Source organism: Podarcis liolepis (assembly GCF_965112155.1).
Source record: "Podarcis liolepis genome assembly, chromosome: 9".
Lineage (NCBI taxonomy): Eukaryota > Metazoa > Chordata > Lepidosauria > Squamata > Lacertidae > Podarcis > Podarcis liolepis.
Window position 1 is genome coordinate 54474603 of NC_139564.1, and position 22463 is coordinate 54497065.

The following is a 22463-nucleotide window of genomic DNA, read 5'->3' on the forward strand; positions in this document are numbered from 1 at the left end:
TCGGGGGTGATGTTCCCAGAGCCTTGATCCTTTGCTCACCAATATGAGAAAGCACCTATTTCATGCACAGCACATACCATACTTTATGCAGCACATAGAACAGCACTGCAACAATAACACTCTAGTTATCCAGCTTTCAATAAGAAAGCACCATAAGCAAGCCAAAAGAGTCCTTTAGCAAAGGCAGATCAAGGGGAGCGTGATTGGTCGGTTCGCACCGAGTGTTGAACTCTTGGGGCTTTGCAGCAGACACCGCAACTATGACACCCTAAGGAAGGTGAGAGGCAGGGGTGCTAGATTTTGGTGTTGCACAAAGTGTCACTGAAATTTGAGGAGCCAAGGCCTGCCACTGCCTTTAGCCCTTCAGACCATCAGCAGCACGAGTGGTTTGCTCCTTAACTGCAATGTTCACCACCTCATCATTAGTACCAACAACATAAAACTAGATGCCACTTGGTAGACCTCAATCTACCTATGGCCACAGAAGCTGTGTCCTGGGGACCTCCTTCAAATAATCACAGTCCTTCTGTTTTGCTTCTGCTTTCCTTTGTCGTTGTACAAACCACGTTGCAGTTTGAATGATTAGTTCAAATCTCCAAATAATCTCCTTCCGCCAACCCAACTTGCTGGGTTAGCATTTGGTCAGTGGTATTGTAGAATTGGAAGGGACCAAAAGCAGTGCCCGATTTACATATAAGCTAAACAAACTATAGCTTAGGGCCCCACTCTCTTGGGGGCCCCCAACAAATTTAAAGGATGTACATTTCCAAAAAAAAGATAAAAAATAAATAAAATAAAACCTACATACAGCAACAGTGTTTTGTATTGCGTAGGCTCCTATGATGTAAGTAATGGGCCCCACCTGCTATATAAAGGGCCCCATTACTTTCAGTAGCTTAGGGCCTCATCAAACCTAAATCCAGCCCTGACCACAAAGGTCTTCTATAGTCAACCCCCGTGCAATGCAGGAATCTTTCACTCAACATGGGGCTCGAACCCACGATCTTCAAATTACGAGTCTCATGCTCTGCCGACTGAGCTATCCCAGGTAGTGTACTGCTGTTTGGCTAGATTTTTCCCTTGTTGCATTCTCTTTTGTTTTTTAACTCACACCATTGCCACCTTTGCATGTGCATGGCGCTAATGGTTTAGAACATGCAAATGCGTGCCCTTTGTCATGGACTTTGCTGCTATAGGATGTAGCGCTCAGTGGAGACTGGCCCATTAGGGCAAATGGGGTGTTGTGCTGCAAACCTCAGCCTGCCCTGAGCCTGCCCCACCTGCCTGCCTTCTCACCAGCCCAGAGACTGGCACAACCTGTCAGCATCCTCATCCTTAAGTCTCTTCTTAAATTTTATTTTGCGTTTTCGAAATTTTCCAATGTTTCAACAATAGAAATTATTCCCTTACCTTTTCTGTGACTTCCCTCCCTCTCTGCAGTTTCTTATTTTATATCCTATTTTTTTACTGCATCACCAATTCAAACCTGTTCACAAATGTATCCTTTGTACTTCCTTTAAGTTATTTCTTACTGCTTGGGTTTATGTCGATCCTGCTAATGCTTTTAATTGTTTACCATTTGTCTTCATATATTCAACATATTTTCTGTTTTTTTAAAAAAAGTTTCTCAACTTGATCACTTATTCCTCCGGCAAGTTTCGCCATCTCTGCGTATTCCATCAGTTTCAGTTGCTGTCATCCTTAGTCTCAGTGATGCCCTTTGTGGAACTAAAGATGGGAGATGGATGGTGGTGAATCTAGAATTTATTGTCTCAGCCTGTCGTTGGTTCTGGCTCCATTTATCATTGCATCGTTCACTCTACTACAGATGAGCTCCCTGCCTTTTGCATGCTCCCCACCCCCGGTCCCAGTGGTATCACTACTGGTATCACTGGTTGCAGTGTCAATGGGTTAATAATCCCAAAGGGTTAGGTAAAGCAAGACTGGCAAGGATTTTAGGGGGTATTTCACAAAATGAATGTCACCTCTGAGCCAGGGAAAAGATGTATAAAAAGCAGCACATCATACACACTGATGATAATAACAATAACAACAACGATAAAGCTCACCAACTTTGGCCCCCTCCTCCCCGAAAAAGCTCACCAACTTAGCCAAAAAACGGTCAACAACTTTTGTGTTCACTTTTTGAATTATGGCAACCCTGTGATAATTACACCAATAGTAGTATTACTAAGGATGATGTGAAGACTGCACGCATGACCATCCCTGCCCCTGTAATTGACAGAGTGGTTCCCTGTGGTCCTTTTTTTTTAACATACCAACACGAACATGTGCAGACATGCACATTATTTGCAAATGATGGCATAGTGCCATGGTCAATATTGCAGCATCAGTGTGAGTGGTACTTTAGGGAGGACAAAGAGGGCGGGCTCCTGTCCCAGAAAAGTTAGAATCTATTTAAAATATTAAAATAGATTTATTTATCTGTTGGATTTATATACTGGCCTATACCTGCACGTCTCAGGGCGGTTCACAGAATCTAAGCACCAATTACAATTTTTTGTAACGCTTACACAAAAATGGATTGGGGGGGGCGCTTGTGTGAAATGGACCTGAAAGTGGGTTTCTTGGAGAACCCGTGGTGATCCTTCTGGAGGGGCAGGAGGAGATTTGGAGCCAGGGCCCTAAATCCTCTCTTCCTTACTCTCCAACCTCAGCCTATCTCCCTGCTGCTAAAAAAGACCCAACAAGAAGTTTGAGCCCTTCAGCCAGCCACATCCTTGCTCAGCTGAAATACGGAGGGGAGCGGGGAGAGAACGAGACAGAGAAAGCCCCCAAGGCTGGGCCACTCCAGCTCATCCAGATAACCAAAGTAGCTTCAGGTCAGCTCTCTCAGCCCGGTGCATACGGCACAAGGCTAAGCCTTGCCTGCTCGGAAATCACTCGTCCTGAATTCAATGGGGCTTATTCCCAGGTACGGGGCGTCGCCACCTTAGCCGTCGCTGGCTAGAGCGCGGTGCTGACAACGCCAAGTTTGCAGGTTCGATCCCCGCGTCAGGGACAGCGGCATATACCCTGCATTACAGGGGGTTGGACTAGACCCCTTCCAATTCTATGATTCTATGACCAGAGAAGCCAACACGTTGCGGAAGGGTCGCGCGTCGCCAAGATCACCTGCGCATTTTGGATGCGGCTTGCTCCGTGCGCCAGGCACTGCGCAAGACAACGCGGAATATCGGCGCTCGGTAGAGCAATCCCGGCCACGTCTACTCGGAAGTAAGTGCAGCTGAATTCGGTGGGGCTTCGTTCCAGTGAAAGGGGCTACGCTTGCAGCTGGTTCTTTCCACCTTTCTTTGTGCAAAAAGCCCCCCATCCCACCCCCCACCCGCGCGCGCCAAATTCATCTATCCTTCGACAGGCTATTTCTTCCTAATTCCTCGGCACCTGGGGAGGCGGCGGGTGGGGTGTGTGTGAGTGTGATCTGTGCCAATCTAGCTTGGCTGAGCTGATTCCCTGGATCCTGGGGAAGGGGAGCCCCTAGGAGATCGGCTAAGTTATCCACCAACCAACCCAACAATAAACAACAACAACAACAACAACAACAACAACACACACACTCGTGCGCTTCTCTTACCCGCCTCAACCAGCCCGGGCTCCGCGGCAGCCCACAGCGCCAGGATCAGTCCCAGTCCCGCCGCCAGCTCCATGTCTCCTCGGAGCAACAAGAACCACAACAAAACGCGGGTGACAGAGCAGGTCAAGTCCAGGGGAAGCTACCCAACCCCGGGTGATCTCTATTATAGCCCAGACATCAGCTGCGGGGCCAAAGCCTCAGCCGCTTTGCCTTCGATCCGACCGCTTCAGCTAGCCAGAAGATCCGCGGAGCAGGCGCGACAAGCGCACTTCCTTAGGCGGGGCAGAGAAACAATATTTCTGCGGATTCTCTTCGAGGCGCTCCGATGCCCCAGCAGCCTGGCAAGAGTCTTCCCCGCCAGGCGGGGTTTTGCAAATCCGTGCCGACCAATCCCCGGGCCCAGCGCTCCTTCGGAGGAGGGGCTTGACACGCTAGCCCCGCCTCCGACCCTGATGTTTCTCCCCAATGCCGTCCCTCTTCTTCTGGGGTGAATTACTGTACTCGGAGCTTCAGCCTCAAGACCCAGAGGCAAAAAAAAAGGGGGGGGTGGATAAAAACAATTCCTGTATCATTTGGGAGGTGTACTTCTGAGATTCATTTCCACGCTTTTCTAGCTCCCACTGGGACTACACGTGTGTCAAAGTTCTGCTTTCTAACTAAATCGAAAGTTATTGGCTTGCAGTCCAACCACATGTTTCTGCAAACATCTGCCCCGTTGTGATGGATAGAGAGGTGTGAAACTGACCTATTTTAAAAGTTTTCAAGCAACTGTGTGGCCAAAGTCTGGTTGATAGGTTGTACCCTGGCAGTTTTGATACCTTCCTGAGTAAGACTGAAACTAGTCTCAGTAAAAGCATGTTTCTATATATGAATGACTACAAGTGGAACCTGCAACAACTTTTGTGTGTCCAGATATTCACTTTTGAAATATGGTAACCCTATAAAGCGCACATATTATTATTTTTTTAAAGGGCTCTTTGCAGTTAAGAAAGTGATGGGGAATCATTCTGAAAAGTACGGGACGAATTCATGGGAAGATGTATAAACACCCCACAAGCAAATCAAAACAAATGTTCCATATAGACCGGACATAGTCTAACCAGCGCATTTTATGCAAGGGAATTAGGATGAATGCTAAATAAACATTCCTCATCTAGAGGAGCCCAACAGAATTATTGTGGCACATTAGTCAGTGGATGACATCTGGCTTAAATGTTTTGCCTGCTTTTTATTGCATATATGTATGGGTTCTTGTAACCTGCTTTGATATTTTAAATGAAATAGTGGCATACAAATATTTTAATGAATAAATAAAAATAATAAATAATGTTTTGTGGACTAGAGCCCAGCTCATCAAATGCATGACGTGTTGTACTCTGGTTTAGCATGAGGAGACCATCTCAATCCTGCTCTCAGAATCAGGAGTGACTTCCTGTGCGTTAAGATTTGTTATGTAAAACTCATTTCCAAGATCTCTAGCTTGACTTAAGTCTGTTTTAAAAAAAAGAATTGAAAGACCTGCTCATCTCCCATTAACACTGGAAACTCAATCTCTGCTACTCTGGTGGCCCAAATCTCATTAGACGCAACTTGCAAAAGCTCTGCTCTGAAGGCTCTGCAGGGAATGAGGGAAGAGCAGACCCCTCCCAGCCATTCCCAGTGCCCTTCTTCCGCTCCTGCTGTTCCTCTGCATCAGTCACGATTTCTCTTCCTCAGACCTGCCACAAACACCTCATGCAGACAGGCAGGAGGGTCTGGTTGAAGGAGTCTGGACAGGACAGGAGGCAGCAGGAGCCCAGCTGACTTTTGTTTCCTTGATTGTTGAAAACAACAAGTTCAGAAGTGAGATCCAGGCGGAGAAGATCCTAGCTTGCCGTCTGCGTTATCATTTCTGGCATCTGTGGGCAACATGAACAGCTTCCTGTTTAGCCCTCTGAACCCAGACAAGAAGGTAGAGCCATTCCCTTTCCTCTGTACTGTGCTTGTAACTGTCCTACTTAATAAAGTTACAGAACTGTTGAGGCATGAGGAACGTGAAAGCCACTGAAACTGGCATCTTACATTTTCTTGGGAGTAAACCCCTTGGAACTCAATAGGGCTTGAGTTTTGCTTGGGCTTTGAGATTTGCTTTTGGCCATACTAGTCATCCGCTCACCCCAGAAAATAGGATCCCCCCCCCTTTGCCTTGAAGACTTTGGCTTGCTTGCTTCAGCTTCCAGATAACTACATACAGTGGTACCTTGGGTTAAGTACTTAATTCGTTCCGGAGGTCTGTTCTTAACCTGAAACTGTTCTTAACCTGAAGCACCACTTTATCTAATGAGGCCTCCCACTACCGCCACACGATTTCTGTTCTCATCCTGAAGCAAAGTTCTTAACCCGAGGTACTATTTCTGGGTTAGCAGAGTCTGTAACCTGAAGCGTATGTAACCCGAGTTACCACTGTATAGGGAGAAGTGGTGTTGCAAAAGAACATGAAACATGTTTGATTCATACACTATCCGGGTGCTGACATATCTTCCAGCTGGATTTACATCTGTGCTGCTCGTAGGTTAAAGTATAGATATGCATATTTTCACTGCTGCTTTGCAACCTGCAGTGATAATATTCAAGGGAGATAATGAAATTAATTTTCCCCTGGTCCAGCCAGCAAAAATATTTTGACTTTTGGAGGATGGTGCAAAAAATAAAAACAAATTTATGCAACCCAAGGGAATGGGCCCTAAAAAAGGTTTGGGGAATGTTATTTCTGTACTGCTATGGATAAACAGGTTTATTAAATGGAAATATAGCAGGTGGGTTTCACATAATAGCAAATAACCTTTGGATATGATAGTAGTTTGTTTGCTATTGTAGCTATTGGGGCTACAATTCTATATGCACTGACCTGAATGTAAGCCCCTTTCAATACAGTAAGACTTACATCTGAGTAAACATGTATAGGATTACACTGTATGAGGTAAGTTTAGACATTTCCCCAAGCGTCTTGCCGCTTATGTACTCTTAAGATTATATAGGATCACTTAATAGTGATTACTTATGCTTTAACAATTAAACGATCATGAGTATACTCCCTTGCTTTGCGAATTTAACATGTATCAGTGGCTCGCGGGATTTCTAGAGGAAAGGAGAGGAAAGAAATAAACCACAGAAGAAAACTGAGGTTAGACCACCGCTGCCAAGACATGAATGAACTAAAGTTTCATCATGACTGTGTAATATCCAGAACCAGTGAAAGTCGTTTTCCAATGCCCCTTGCCTTCTTTTTAAACAGGCCTGTCATCAGGAAAATGAGCTGGGAATCACTCCTTTCACTTCCTCCCCATCAGATCCACATGTTTCCTGACCTGTTGGCTTTTTCAGCAGGGAAGCTTGCCACCTGCGCTTCAGATCTGTCAACACTACAACGTCCTGTACCTGTCACATGTCCAGAAATTGTTATTTCAACAAAAATGACCACGCAGGACTACTCTAGTTATTCAGCAGGCAGACATTTATTGGATTTCTGGTTCCTTCACCTTGGGCTTGATGCTCGTGGTGCCCTTCCCATGCAAACGGACTAAATATCTGGGCCAAAAAAATGAGTTTGCTTTCGAGTTTTAGGAATAAAAAAATGAATCCGGCAGTTTCAGACTGGTCTTCTTTTTCAATCCAGGGACATTTTTATTTCAGTCTCCATTCGTATGTGCAAATTTTCATTGCCCCTGTGAAATTGAGTTCTGGAGCTCGATTTGCATAATCATTTTTGGCACACTGACTAGTAACATTGGCACCAACAGGACATGGCTCAGGCAAAAGGTGAAGTCTGTGCCATATCTAGGGAAAGCTGGGCAGGTCAAGTGACAATAAAGTTAAGGTCCGTTCACATAAGTGAATAATGATGTGGCAGCTACCTGAACTGTAAAGAAGGCAGTCTCACATGGCAAACTTTTCCTGCGAAGCAACTTCTCATGCAAATGGATTAGCACAGAGGTGGGAGACCTTTTCCACCCAGAAGACCACATTCCCTTCTTGACAGCCTTCCAATTGGTGGGTGAGACTAGAGGGGAAAAGGGGGGGAGGAGCAAAAAAATGGGCATTTTACCTTTCTGCAGTAGCATAATTTCTAGGTAAAAAGGTGAAGGACTCCTGGAGGGTTAAGCACTCATCTCGCTTTCAGGCTGAGGGTGCCAGCGTTTGTCTGCAGACAGCTTTCCGGGTCATGTGGCCAGCATGACTAAACCACTACTGGTGCAACGGGACACTGTGACGGAAACCAGAGCACACGGAAATTCCGTTTCCCTTCCCGCCATGGCAGTACCTATTTATCTACTTGCATTGGTGTGCTTTCAAATTGCTAGGTTGGCAGGAGCTAGGACAGAGCAACGGGAGCTCACTCCATCGCGGGGATCGAACCACCAACCCTCCGATCGGCAAGCCCAAGAGCCTCAGTGGTTCAGACCACAGCGCCACCCACGTCCCTGTTTTAGTTTCTACACACAGTTGTACACCCCTCTCTGTCCTCCATCCAGGGAAGCAAGGGTCAGGGTCAGAGTTCAAGGACATATTCCAGCTAGGTAAAAACACTTGGACTGTGAAGCAGGGACCAAGAGGGGAAGACTTCTGAGAGCCAGATAGAGAGGAATTAGCCCTCTACCCCAGACTGAGGTTCTCCACCCTGGCGTAAGATGTGAAACCAGCAGCATTGTGTGTTTACATAGTGCCTGGGGCACACACACCTGCACTGGAGGGGGCGCAAGGTGCCGGGTGCAGAGGGTGAACACAGCCCAGCCTTTGGTGCTGCCACTTTGTGAGGTGGGGATCTGATCCGATCCCAGCCTTGCAAAGCAGCTCGTGGAGGGTGGTGTGAGAAGCACGCAACAGCCATGTGCCCTTTGACCCCAGCCCATTGAGGGCAAGCTTGGGGTCAAAGGGCACATGGCATCCTTTTTACACTACCCTCCTCAAACCACTTTGTGAGGGATCTTTACCTGTGCACACACGTAATCGAGCTGCAAGCTCATACCCATAACCTTTAATAAGTGTAAAATCTGGGCACACAACGGCTGAGCTATAATTGTGCACTTTCTTGCACACAAACGCTTTTGCATGTGCGGCGACACAGTTCAGGCCAGCATCCACTGTATTGCAGAAGGAAACCCGTTATCATACAAGCGATTGTATGTGAGAACTGGATCTCAGACAAAGCTCGGACGCTAAGGTGCCGGCTGCCTGCTAGCTTTGGTGAGGATGCATATCTGGTAAGAAGCCTGTCTCCCGCCACCCAGCAGACCCTAATGCTCATGACTCCTTAGCCTGCAAATGACAAATCCCCTGAAATTGTAATAAACCCCCTGTTTGAAGACTGACACTGATTTATTGCTTTCCAAGTACAATGTGCACAGCTCGATAGGTGGAAGCCCATTATGATTAGGTTGGCCAGACATGGCGTATGGTCCAAGGATGTCCTCTACGTCAAGAGCGTACCAGCTCTGCAGTAAAAAAACACCAAACCCTTCCTTTATTTATTTATTTATTTATTTAAAACTATATAATCTGCAAAACCCTAATTGTGTTTATATAGAGGGAGAGCAGTAGCAGAAAGTAGAGGTTTAAGATAAGACAGCCAGATAGCGGATTAGCTGTAATCTGCAGGTCTAGGTCTATGGGCACGTCACAAATCATACGCTTGCATTTTATAGCACAGCATCTGGTGGACTTTTTCAGCATCTTGTGCCTTGGTTTAGTTTATTTTTTCCCCCAGAAGCAACAGACATTTAGCCTTCATGGTTGAAATGGGGGGGAAAACCTTAAAATAGGAAGGTCAGCAGCCAGAAAAAAAAAGTGGGGGGAAGGTCCAGAAACCGAAAGTACCGTATTTTTCGCACCATAGGATGCACCGGACAATAGGATGCACCTTGTTTTAGAGGGGGGAGAACAAGGGGAAAAAAATCTCTCCCTCTCTGCCCAGTGCCCCTTCAGCGAAGCGGCAGGAGGCGCTGCGCAGAGAGGGGGAGAATTTCCCCCCTCTTGTTTTCCCCCTCTAAAACAAGGTGCCATTTAAGGTGCGTTCAGATGCCTTCAGGCGGTTACCTTGGAAGCCTGGAGAGCGAGAGGGGTCGGTGCACACCGACCCCTCTCACTCTCCAGGCTTCAGGTTCCTTTTGACCCGCTCTTTGGGGCTGGCGGGGGGAAGCCCACCACCAGCCCCAAAGAGCAGGTCGGGGAGCAGAGCAAAGGTGCACGGCTATAGAGGCTCCTGCCATAGCCACATGTCACCTCTCCAGCCGGGAGAGGGTCGCGGGGCTATGCTGTCTTTGCTCCATAGGACGCACACACATTCCCCCTTCATTTTTGAAGGGGGGAAAGTGCATCCTATGGTGCAAAAAATACAGTAGTTCAATTAGGGTTTTCAGTGGCCTGGAAACAAAATGATCTTCTCTCAGCAAATCTAGCACATGTTTAGAATCATCCCTTTTTTCTTTTGCCTTATGTTGAACTACGAATCCCCCTCCTTCAAAACAAAAAGAGCAACAACCCCTAAACACAAGGTGCATATAGTGGTACGTCGGGTTACATACGCTTCATGTTACATACGCTTCAGGTTACAGACTCCGCTAACCCAGAAATAGTGCTTCAGGTTAAGAACTTTGCTTCAGGATGAGAACAGAAATTCTGCTCCGGCGGCGCAGCAGCAGGAGGACGCCCCATTAGCTAAAGTGGTGCTTCAGGTTAAGAACAGTTTCAGATTAATTACGGACCTCCGGAATGAATTAAGTACTTAACCCGAGGTACCACTGTAGTGCTAAAGGTTAGCCAGTTTATATAGGTATCACCTGCCCTGCCCCACTGACGGCTACTGCATATATGGTCAGGTATGAACCCATGAGGGACGCGGGTGGCACTGTGGGTTAAACCACAGAGCCTAGGACTTGCCAATCAGAAGGTCAGCAGTTTGAATCCCCGTGACGGGGTGAGCTCCCATTGCTCGGTCCCTGATCTTGCCAACCTAGCAATTCGAAAGCACGTCAAAGTGTAAGTAGATAAAGAGGTACTGCTCTGGCGGGAAGGTAAATGGCGTTTCCGTGTGCTGCTCTGGTTCACCAGAAGCAGCTTAGTCATGCTGGCCACATGACCCGGAAGCTGTATGCCGGCTCCCTTGGCCAATAAAGCGAGATGAGCACCACAACCCCAGAGTCGGTCACGACTGGACCTATGATCAGGGGTCACTTTACCTTTATGAACCCATGAATCTCCAGGAGAAGAGTTGTATAATTGTGGAACAACCATTAGTGTTCTTTCCTCATGTGCCAATGTCTGCAGGAAAGAATACCAGTTGGAACTTTATAAGAAGTGGGTGGTTGTGTGGAAATGAACATATGGCAAAATTGTATCTGGGATACAGCAGTGTCTGAGCTTCTCACCAGACACAAGAGGGCAAACAAAGCCATAACAAATAGAGACAACTTCCAAGAAACATAGACCTCTTACTTTAACTATGTCAGGGGCGCTATTTACACACACGTGTCACACAGCGCCAGACACCCCCCAGCCCCTGAATCATAGAGGCAAGCCAGCGCACTTGAACCATGTTAATGACACAAATCAAGACCTTGCTATACCAACCGCTCAATATTCTCAGTGGAGAGGTTACATATATAATATGTTTGAACGTTGAATATGCAGATTTATGTCTAATGCCAATGAATAGAACAAACTCCATTAGCTGTACTGGTGGATAGGTGTTTCATGGTTCTTGTATTTGTTTAAAAACACATATATATATATGCACGTAGATATGGTAGTGTGGGTCTGTACTATAGTCAACAGTTCCAAAGATCAGGCTTATATGTGCTGAACTCTGGGTATGGAGACCATATCCAAACATTGTCCAATGCATGAGAGTTTACGGCACATGGCAGCCCCATGTGCGCAACTCCATTGTAGAAACATCCACAAAAGTATTTTGAAGATTGAGATCTTTAAGGTTCTGCTTTAACCACACTGAAAATACCAGGAAAAAATCCAGGAAAACACAAATTCACCTAATTGAGTAAGTGACACACACACACACACACACACACACACACACACACACACCCCTTGACTAGAATAATTTGGATGTAGTTTAAAATTGTATGCCTGTCGCTGGGGATTCCAAGGGACTTTGATGCAGAAAGTGTTTAATTGACAAATGTGTATTTATTTTACATTACGTTCAGCATGTTTACTTTTTATGATAAGGTGAGTTATCTATAGCTTGCATAATCTTTCCCTGTCATTCCTAGAGATTAAGCACCATTTTCTCTGTAAACACGACTTTCCCTCCTCTTTCTCATTTCCCTAAAGGGAGCGCCAATTCAAATGGCTCCTTCACACAGTGAGCAGGCAAGGTCTAATAAATATATCACAAAGCATAAAAGAAACCCTGTGACAAAGTAGTCATAAATCCTTCTGCTTATCTGAAGATATTTCTGTTTCACTTTTGTTTCCTGGATTCCCCTTCTCCTCCTCCTCTTTAATGAGAAGCTACTGAAAACCACTAATACTGAATGAAATGTTGGAAGGGTACTTTTCCAAAACCAAAAACATTGATTAGAAAACCAGTCCCATTCTCTTGGACACCATTATTAGCTGTTCACCCCAGGGAGAAGAATTGCAAACATATTGACTGCAAACTTTGTACTGCATTCTGTCTTCAATCTTTTAAAGAAACAATATTTAACTTCTCCATACTGAGATAAAGGTAGAAATCTATCCTGATCTGTTACTAAAGAGATTAACAGCTGTAGAGTATCGCCAGGTTAAGATAAATTTACCTGTAAGGTAAAGGTAAAGGGAGGGACGCGGGTGGCGCTGTGGGTTAAACCACAGAGCCTAGGACTTGCCGATCGGAAGGTAAAGGGACTAAAGGTAAAGGGACCCCTGACCATTAGGTCCAGTCGTGACCGACTCTGCGGTTGCAGCGCTTATCTCGCTTTATTGGCCAAGGAAGCCGGCATACAGCTTCCAGGTCATGTGGCCAGCATGACTAAGCTGCTTCTGGTGAACCAGAACGGCACACGGAAACGCCGTTTACCTTCCCGCCAGAGCAGTACCTGTTTATCTACTTACACTTTGACGTGCTTTCTAACTGCTAGGTTGGCAGGAGCAGGGACCGAGCAACAGGAGCTCACCTCGTCACGGGGATTTGAACCGCTGACCTTCTGATTGGCAAGTCCTAGGCTCTGTGGTTTAACCCACAGCTCCACCCGTGTCCCAAATTTACTTGGGACCACCTCAAATGTGATAAAAGCTGCTGCATTAAAAGGCACCTCTATGAAGCAATCTACAGTATCATTGTGGCTAGAGCAAGTATATCTGTATGTTCCTAAAATCCGAGCAGAAAATGTAGATCAATATTTAAGAACAACCCCCCAAATGAACATTTCTGTTTCCCAACAAAGCTCAAATACAAGTTACATGAAGATTTAACCTGGCAAGCTACTCTCATTCTCTCACTCTCACAAAATCAGAATGTACTTGAATTGCCTGTGAAATTTGAAATACAATATACAAAACCAGGGCAGGGGACATTATTCAGTTCTTATTTAAAGGCAAATCCACCTGTTTTACATTTTGTAAAACAGTATCAGAACTGAAGCACAAGCAGCCTTCAAAATTCACACTTTTCTGAATTTTGCAGTGCAGTTCTCCAAGAATGCATACATGTAAATTATGTGTAGAAATGCATATATGAGAGGAAGCAGCATACAAAAATCCACTGTATTAGGGTATGTTGCTTTAGAGCAAATTACACACAAAATCAGAACACACTAAAATATTGATGAATATTCATGAGGACTTTTTTTTAAAAAAAGCAAACCGATGTGGAGATGTGGAGAACTGAGAAACCTGAGAAACTGAGAATAGCCAGTGCTGCCCAAACCACAGCAAAGCCTTTGAATAGATATTTGAACACAGGAAGAGGAGGGGATGGTATGGGTGTTTCCTGTCCTGTTGAGTGAAAATTCGGTAACCTCAGCAAGTTTATAAGAGCTGATGGAGGCCTTTTTTTTCCAAGGGAAGGTAACAGCTGGAGAACTGGCTCTAAAGGTGTCATCCTGTGCTGTGTGATGCTCTTTGACCACAATCATTTTGAACTACAGCGGTCTGAGTCAGGGTAACTTTAACAGGTAGGCTGCTGAAAACAGCGAGTAGAACATAGCAGTAGAACTTCAAAAGGTCCCTGCAGACACAACAAAATCTGGAAACTTTGCTATGAAACTCCCCCACCGCCCCAAGTACAACATGGTGTCATGCTAAGGATGTGGAACTGTTGTTTCCAGGTGGATCCTACAGCTGCCAGATCACAAAACCAGAAATTCTGGGATCCAGAGTAGATCAAAGGGTGGAGTTGGGAATGGGGCACACGTTTTGTTGGCAGATTGGGGAGTGGAGCAGAGGCCAGCAAAAAGAAAGAAAGAAAAAAACTGCCTAAAATTTTACAGCTAAAAACAACAACAAACCTGAAGTGGCAAGGTAGAACACATTCTTCCACTTATAATATATGTTCTGTTTGTAGTTCTCTGTAGCCTACAAGTATTTGCTTTGTGTGAATGAAAGGTCACCAAAGCTGTTTGCAACCAACAAATCATTTGCCAAATTGTAAACGTTTGTTCATCTGAAAGAAACTTATAAACGAAGTCCTATATTTATCATTTGAATTTAGTGACTCTGATTCTTTTAGTATTCTAAAAGGATTCCTTCACAGAAAAACAAGACTTGACTTTCCAAATGCAGGGAAACAAGGTTATGTTTACTTTCATGAGAGGAAAAATAGATCTGTTGAACTAAGGGATGAAAATACATCAAAGAACCACTTTAGGATGTTCAGAACCCATAGAGAACTTTTGTCGTCAATGAACGCTTGAAGGTTGGAATATCAGTTGTTCAAAAGCAGCATGGTTAATTTTTGTTGACTCTGGGATGTTTGCTATAACATGGAATGCTTCCACAAATCTCTGTCTTTCTGTGTGTGTGTGGACCTCAGTATCAATGAAAACTTTCAGAAGATCATAAACTGTGTTGTTGTTTTTCTATCCAACCAAGGGTAGCTTTTTCCTACTGCCTTGCAGCAAAGAGCAGTGTGTTAAGGAAAACAGAAAGGAGGTGAGTCAAGGTAGCTCAACCCCTGTGTTAGGTTAGATTGAACAGCAATCATTTTGAGACATTTTTGTCTTGAGACAAACTGTGGATTGGCCGGAGGCTATTTAGATAAATGGGTTGTTGTTGGTTTTTTGGAACATAGTTTTATTAATCTAGATTTTCAAGGCAGTCTACAAAAGAGAACCAAAAAAACAAATATAAAACAGATCAAAAACATGAGAAACAAAAGCAATTATCATAGCAACATAAAAAATTCAAAAAGTAGTAGATATAAAATCAGTTAAAATTCAGGACAATCTTTTTTTCAAAAAAAAATGTCTAAAATGTGCCTCTCAAGGCAGAGTTGCACAGAGAAATACTATTTGAAATCTGGTCTTTCTGAGGTGCACCTACGGAAAGTGGATTTAGACTTCCCAATCAAAGTACATTAGGGCTGGTACTCTTTTTATAATCACAGTTTTATGACCAGACTCATACTTCAGCACAAGATATTCCCATTTTCAAGAAGAAATATGAAACAGTGGATTTTTTGTTGCTGAGAAATTTGCTTATCCTGGTCACATGAATGCACTAGAGAAGGAACTAACTATTGCTTTGTGAGTTTCCGCCCTAGGGATACAATATAGGAAGTTAGGGCTTGTGTGAGAAACATCCAAAGCTCTTACTTCATATCCTGTAAGGTTTGGGTGACATATTTCTGTATGCAGAAGCATTGGATCAGGGGAGATACACCGGAAAATGGAATGCCTTCCATTGGAAATTATGGCAGCAATAGTAAACTACTTGTAACAATTTCTTCAGCAGTTCACAAGACCTTAATCCTCAAGTCCCTTTTGTGTTATATGTAGGAGGATTTATTACCCATAAAGGCACTTGATGCAATCAGTTAATTAACAGCTATAATAATTAATTTTCTTATTCGGGTATCTTTTCAGATGCTTCTCGCCAGCTTCTCTTCTCCCTTTGTCACCTAGTACTTCTCCGCCGCGGGTGGTGCTGTGGGTTAAACCACAGAGCCTAGGACTTGCCAATCAGAAGGTTGGCGGTTTGAATCCCTGCGACGAGGTGAGCTCCCATTGCTCAGTCCCTGCTCCTGCCAACCTAGAAGTTCAAAAGCATGCAGTGCAAGTAGATAAATAGGTACCACTCCGGCAGGAAGGCAACCGATGTTTCCGTGCGCTGCTCTGGCTCGCCAGAAGCAACTTAGTCATGCTGGCCACATGACTCCGGCTCCCTCAGCCAATAAAGCGAGATGAGTGCCACAAGCCCAGAGTCAGTCACGACTGGACCTAATGGTCAGGGGTTCCTTTACCTTTACCTTACTTCTCTCCTCTCTCTCTCTCTCTTTTCCATCAGATGTGGGTGAGACTGTGGATGTCATGAATCAAGGCTCGGGCATAGAAATGGATGGGATAAATCCAAATAAATTGGGGGCTTGTCCACACTAGGGTTTACTGCAGTTTGTAAATGTTCACATTCTCATTTAACTGGCACAATCTTGATGCTTTCCCCCCTGTGGGTTGCAGACAATTTGTTGTGGTGTTTTTGGGGGGGAGTGGATATATTGTCACTTTCTATTCCCCTTTCTATGTCCAAATTTTGTTTTTAAAGAGTGACTGGGGAACACCCAGCCAGATGGGCAGGGTATTATTATTATTATTATTATTATTATTATTATTATTATTATTATTATTTATTATTATTATTTATTATTATTTATTATTATTATTATTATTATTATTATTATTATTATTATTATTATTATTATTTACTTCAAAATGTCTCCCTATATTTACTCAATGCAACATTCCTCAAACGTTCTCTTCTCCCCTCCTGCCCCCTTACTCCCCCAGCCCCATTTAAACAACAAAGTTCTTCATGTATCTTTTGAATCATATCACTTGTGCCAAGTCTGAGATGCTCATTTCCACTTAACACAGACTCTCAGCTTCTGGCTTCCATAATTAGAAAGGGTTCTTGCATCCTTAAGTTCATGTTTTCAGTGAGACAGAGCCAATATTTCCTCCACCCAAAGACTACAGCCCATATCTGTTCCCAAGCTAAAGAAGGAAACAAAGATTTCACACAGCCTTCTTAGTCACTTAACAAGTTGATGTTCTCCAGGTACACCATGTTGTAATCACGTATTTATTATTGTAACAGCGCGAGAGTAAAATGAGCTGAAACTTAAGACTTGCAGCAGCCAACCTTTCTTAAAGAGTAGGCAAAGAATAGTGTTCTGAAGCCCTAGCCTACCTGGCAGCAAGTCACTATGCCAAACCCAAAGTCAATCTACACAAGAAAAGTCCAAAGTTCAGGAAACGCATTCCAAGATCAATTCCAGTAGCCAAGTCCGGCAGTCAGTCCAGAGTAAAACCCAAAGCACAGTCCTGTAGAGATCTAGGAACAACCAAGTCCATGTCCATCAACATGGGCAGTTGAGCAGACAAGGCACCTCAGCTCTGCTTCCCTTCTGCATGCTGATTGCAGCATCTGGGCTTAATGGGTCATGTGACCCTCACCTGTTCTAAGTCTACTCCAGCTAAGGAATCACACACCTCCTTCCAGAGCTAGCGAGCCCCAACCAGGGAGCTAGACTGTGGGCCCTTGCCTGCCTCAGCCTCCTAGAGCATGCCTTCTGCTGTTCCCTATACCTTAGAGGCCATCATGTTCATGGAGACAGGGGCCCCCTCTGTCTCTGGTGATGGGTCCTGTGCACTGACCCCCCCATTCCCTCGCCATCCTCCGTCACCCTGCGAGTACTTCCTTCTCCACCCCCTGCTTGCCTCGGTGTGTCCCAGTCCCGACAACTCCCCTCGCTGGGATCCTCTTCCTCCTCTTATTCCTCCCCGTCGTCTTGCCAGTTCATGACATCTAGTCATCGACATCATGCATGTATGCTAATTCAGTAGGGAAGAACCTATGGGAACCCCTAGGGATTCGGTCAACCTCCAGTTCTCACAGTAGCCAAGCAGATGCCTTTGGGACGCCCATAAGCAAGACCTGAGAGAAACAGCCCTGTCCCCTCTTCTGATTCCCACCAACCGTTATACAGAGGCATATTGTCTCTCACAGTGAAGGGAGGATATAGTCTGCTAGTCATTGGGGCCATTTATAGTCTTATCTGCCACAGGGGAGTGGCTGGTGCCTCTTCAGACTGGCAGGGCAGGAGCCAGGGAGATCAGCAGTAGGAATATTGATTTAATTGACAGAGAAATGGGAAATGTATGTGTATTAATGAAGGTTTAAAAGGGGGGGAATGGCTCAATGTGTATTGCTAGCACTGTGGATTTCCCTGCCCCCAACCAGTTTTCTAAGGGATCCTGGGTTAATGAATTACTGTCGATTGTTTTCTACTCTGTGCTGAGAGCGAACCTTTGATCATGTGATGAAGGTATTGAGTTGCAAAATTCCATTTTGAAGAGTTGCCTTTGAGTCTTTGTTTCCCAAACTCCGTGGAGTAAGGATGCAAAGGAAGCTCTCCGGAAGGGAGAGTAAACAACCGAAGGCCAACTGAGGTTGTGGGGAGAGACAGACCTCTGTTTCTAGGTCTGTTTGGATTGTTTCATATTTTCTAAGATGCCAAGCCTGTACTGAACAGCACAAGACATTGTATGGATGTTTTGGATGCATTGTTTACTGTGTTCTGTTTTATTTTGAAGAGCTCAGCTGGTAAAAGTTTGAATAATACTTTTATGGACCTGGGCAACGATTTCTTCCCAAAGGAGTCCATTCATATGCTTCCAGTTGCTTCAAACTGTGCAATATTAATAATCTGCAACAGGTAGATCCAAAAGCCAATGACACACAGAGCCAACTCATTCTGGTTTGGACCCCATCTTCCTCTCTGCTAAGTTCTACAATGGGGCAACGTTGAGGAAGAGGAAGCTGACTGCCACTGCCACCACCTGGACTGCTTGTAAGGTAAGGAGGTGTGGCTGGTTAAGTGCAGACTGATATTGGTGGGGAACTGGGGCAGTGCCTCCTTTGCTCTAGTGGAGCTGCCATAGAGACAACATTAGACATGAAGCAGAGTGTCTTCGTAGCAATGGAAAACATCAACACATCCTCTGTTGTTTTCGTGTCTGCAGTCCTGCCCTCATGACAGGTGAAACTGACTTGATCCTCTGGTTTATAAAGACAGATCAGTTGCATAAGGACACACACCCCTCCCCTTTTTAGGACTGAGGTGTGGAAATGTTCTAGTTATAGGTTGTCCTTGACAGCATCCCCCATCTTGTCACGACACTTTAGACTGTTTATGTAACTTCAGCAGAGCGAAGGAGAAGAAGAAAGTGGAGGCAAACGCTTTTCAGGAGTGGTTGAATAATGAGGAAGAAAATGCCGCCTTTTTATCTCTCACGTCGAGTGAGGCAAAGGCCTTTATCGGCTACAGTCTGCGGCTGAAATCACAGTCTCCTTCTGGCTGCTTTTATAGTCTGATTAGGCTATTACTTCCTGTAGTAAACCACCACCAAAAGTCAGAACATTAAAGGGAAGAAACAGAGTCAAGGACAGGCTTTCAACTCCAACCCTCCAGTCACAACATTTGTTGAATTTGCTGTATCAAGGTATGTGTATATCTGGGTGTAAAATGCAAATGTTTTCATGATCAAGAGTAAAATGTGCCTATAATTTTCAGTGGCATCAGGTAGAATTAAGGGTACTCAATAGTTTAAAAAGGTCAGTAATGCTGCAATCCTATGAACACTTACCTGGGAGTAAGTCCCATTGGTGGGGCTTACTTTTGAGTAGGCAAGTATAGGATTCCACTATACATGTACTATATATGTATGAGAAAATAATATATAGAGGCAAATGGCAAAATATATATAGATCTTTTTCCACTGGCCTTTCAAAATTATTGTTCCCAGTTAAGCACCTGAGGATGTCATGATCCCAAACATTTCTAATACATTCCAGGCACAATTTATTCACGCTTTAAAAATTGCTAGGTGTAAACAAAAAAGAAAATGTAATCCAGATTAAAAGGGTCTGCTGTTTTGGATCAGTTATCTTGGCTGCATCTACAGATCTCAAAATAGAAAGTAAATGAAAACAAAGGTCACGATTCATTTCCACCCTGTTTTCCCTCCCCATGTGGGAATCCCAGGCTGCCATTCTACACATAGCTGTCAACATTTCCCTTTTCTTAAGGGAAATTCCCTTATTCCGAATAGGATTCCTCACAAGAAAAGGGAAAGGTTGACAGCTATGATTCTATATCAGCAGCCCTCCTACACACGATTGGCCCATTTTTGTTTTACAGAATATTCAAGTAAAGGATGTAAGCGGGTGTAAGGGCACAAGATATTCGAAGCTTGGCATATGCCACATTTTTCTCCCAAGAGCTCAAGGTGGTGGCACACATGATTCTCCCCACCCCCACCCCTCGTTTAATTTGACTGTATTGCCACATTCTTCAAGATGGAGGGAAAGAGACCGAGATTTCGATCAGGTTTGTAAGATAGCAAAAGTTGTCAGTTTTAGGTTGCCTCCAGGCTGTCAAAATTTTGTAGGAGGGAGTGAAGTGCATAGTGGGGAATTTAGGTTTTGCATGATTAAAGTAGATTATAAAACACTGTTGCCCTGAGCACAATAAATCAATAAAACACACACCCACACACCCAAGAGCCACTACCAGTCAGTGGAGACCAGGGAAAGCAAATGTGATGTTGTCGTTGGACTCCAACTCTAATCATCCCTGGTCATGATGGCTGGAGTTGTTGGCGGTTCAGGTTGGAGGGCACCATGTTGACTACCACAGAGTACACAAGGCTGGGTTAACTGGACCCATATTCTGACTGAGTATACGGTAGCTTTTAACTTTGGCTGGTATATGATGATTTCTATTTCTTAGGTAAACAGTTTAGGATAAGTTTAGGATAAGACACTGCTTATTGACAAGAGACACAGCGCTCTGTTTGGCAGATTATGTGTTGCGTGTCAGAAACAAAGCTGGATGCTAGCTGAGCCAACAGTTATGAATGTTGCTTCCGAAATGTCTTCCTGCTCATGACGACGCTTCCCTGAGTTTCCCAAAATGGACCAACACATTTTTTCTCCATTGCAGATCTGTTGTTTATAATTACAGTGGTACCTCAGGTTAAGTACTTAATTCGTTCCGGAGGTCTGTTCTTAACCTGAAACTGTTCTTAACCTGAAGCACCACTTTAGCTAATGGGGCCTCCTGCTGCTGCCGCGCTGACGGAGCACGATTTCTGTTCTCATCCTGAAGCAAAGTTCTTAACCCGAGGTACCATTTCTGGGTTAGCTGAGTCTGTAACCTGAAGCATATGTAACCTGAGGTACCACTGTATTTCATTTATTTATTACTTCTTTCGCATTTGAAGCTTTAATGAGTTTGTTTTTTAAAATCATGTTTTTTATTAAAGATTTCTTGGTTTACAAAAGTATGTGCAATGTCTCTTTTTTTCAAGTTACATTTTCTACAGATCAGTTTCATTTGTTGAGACATTAGTGTTACATTAGGAAGAAAAGGGGGAAAGAGGTGGTGGGTGGGGTGGGGTGGGGTGGGGTGGCAATGTTTCTATTCTACTTGATGTATGTGTGGGGTTTTGTGTCAGTATCGCTTGTGCAGTTTCTCTTTAGTATTCGCTTGTGTTTCTTTGGTGGTGAGAGAGGTTGGGGTTGGCCTAGGGTGTGATTGTTTGTTTGTGATTGGCTTTTATAACTATTTTTAAAAGCAAAAAAAAGCAGACCCTGATAAATTTCTCACCTGGATTAAACGACCAAGAAACTCAGCAGAAACCTCTGTAGGACTGAACAATTAAATCAATTATATGGAAGTTCTGTTCCTGCAAAGAATGGTTCCTGTTTAGATGTTTGTCCCCAACGAACAAGCGTGTCTTTCTTGTGCATTGAGACTCAGGCTAGCTAAACTTTCCCCACCTTTCCTGAGCCACTAGATGGCAACATTTTGGGATGCTGTTTTTAAGACATCCCCAAGAATAATGTGCAATGCTCGGGGCAGAATTTCATCCAGCTGTGCAGCCCAGCAGCCCTCACCATTTGAAGATACTGTGACCTGCCTAGAGGGAAAGAACTAATTTTAAGGTAGTTTATTGTAGAAACATTTGCAGAGAGAGAGAGAGGGAGAGCGCATGCAGGGGAAAGGACATTGCAAGGAAGACGTGATCTGTGCCAGGGTTCCCCAGAATTTAGCCCTTGGGTCTGTTTTCAATACCAGGCCGGGTCCTGGAATATGTGAAATATTCATGAACAACAGCGCCTCTATGCATGTGCAAGCATTTTGAACATCCAGACAGAACAGAACATTAAATGGTAGGCCCAAGGACAGACAGTACCAAAATATGTATCTGCCTTTTTCCAGCAGAAAGGACATGATTCAGAAAAGACGACAGAAGCCAGTGCTGTTTTTCTAGAAAAAATGATGCCGGAACTCACCACGAACGCCTCTCATGTTCTCTTGTAATGGCAATGGCACCCAACGGAGAACTCAGTTCCAGCGAGTCGCAGCTGGGGGAAAATGCCCTGGTGAAAACTAAGGTGGAATCAATTAGCATTAAACCTGTGTAATTCAACAGAAGAGAAAATCTTAATGAGGGATAGCCTAAAAGGGGAGTATCACTCAGGATGTTTGCTCATATGGACATGGTTAGTTACACAAACAGAGGGAGAAGAAGATAGTATTACAGGTGAAGTCCTTCAGTCTATCCAATGAAAGTAGTTTCTGTTCCTGCTGCTGCTGTTGTTGTTG

General features: G+C 44.4%; 1 protein-coding gene across 1 annotated transcript in view; it reads right to left on the reverse strand.

Annotated features, from left to right (window-relative positions):
* The window catches only part of KDR (kinase insert domain receptor), a 50127-nt gene extending 45922 nt beyond the window's left edge, over positions 1-4205 (reverse strand). Inside the window, exon 1 of the mRNA XM_083459748.1 lies at positions 3596-4205. Within this exon, the coding sequence (XP_083315874.1) occupies positions 3596-3668 (73 nt within the window). The 5' untranslated portion in view covers positions 3669-4205. The remainder of the gene's footprint in view (positions 1-3595) is intronic.
* Between the last annotated feature and the right edge of the window lie 18258 nt (positions 4206-22463).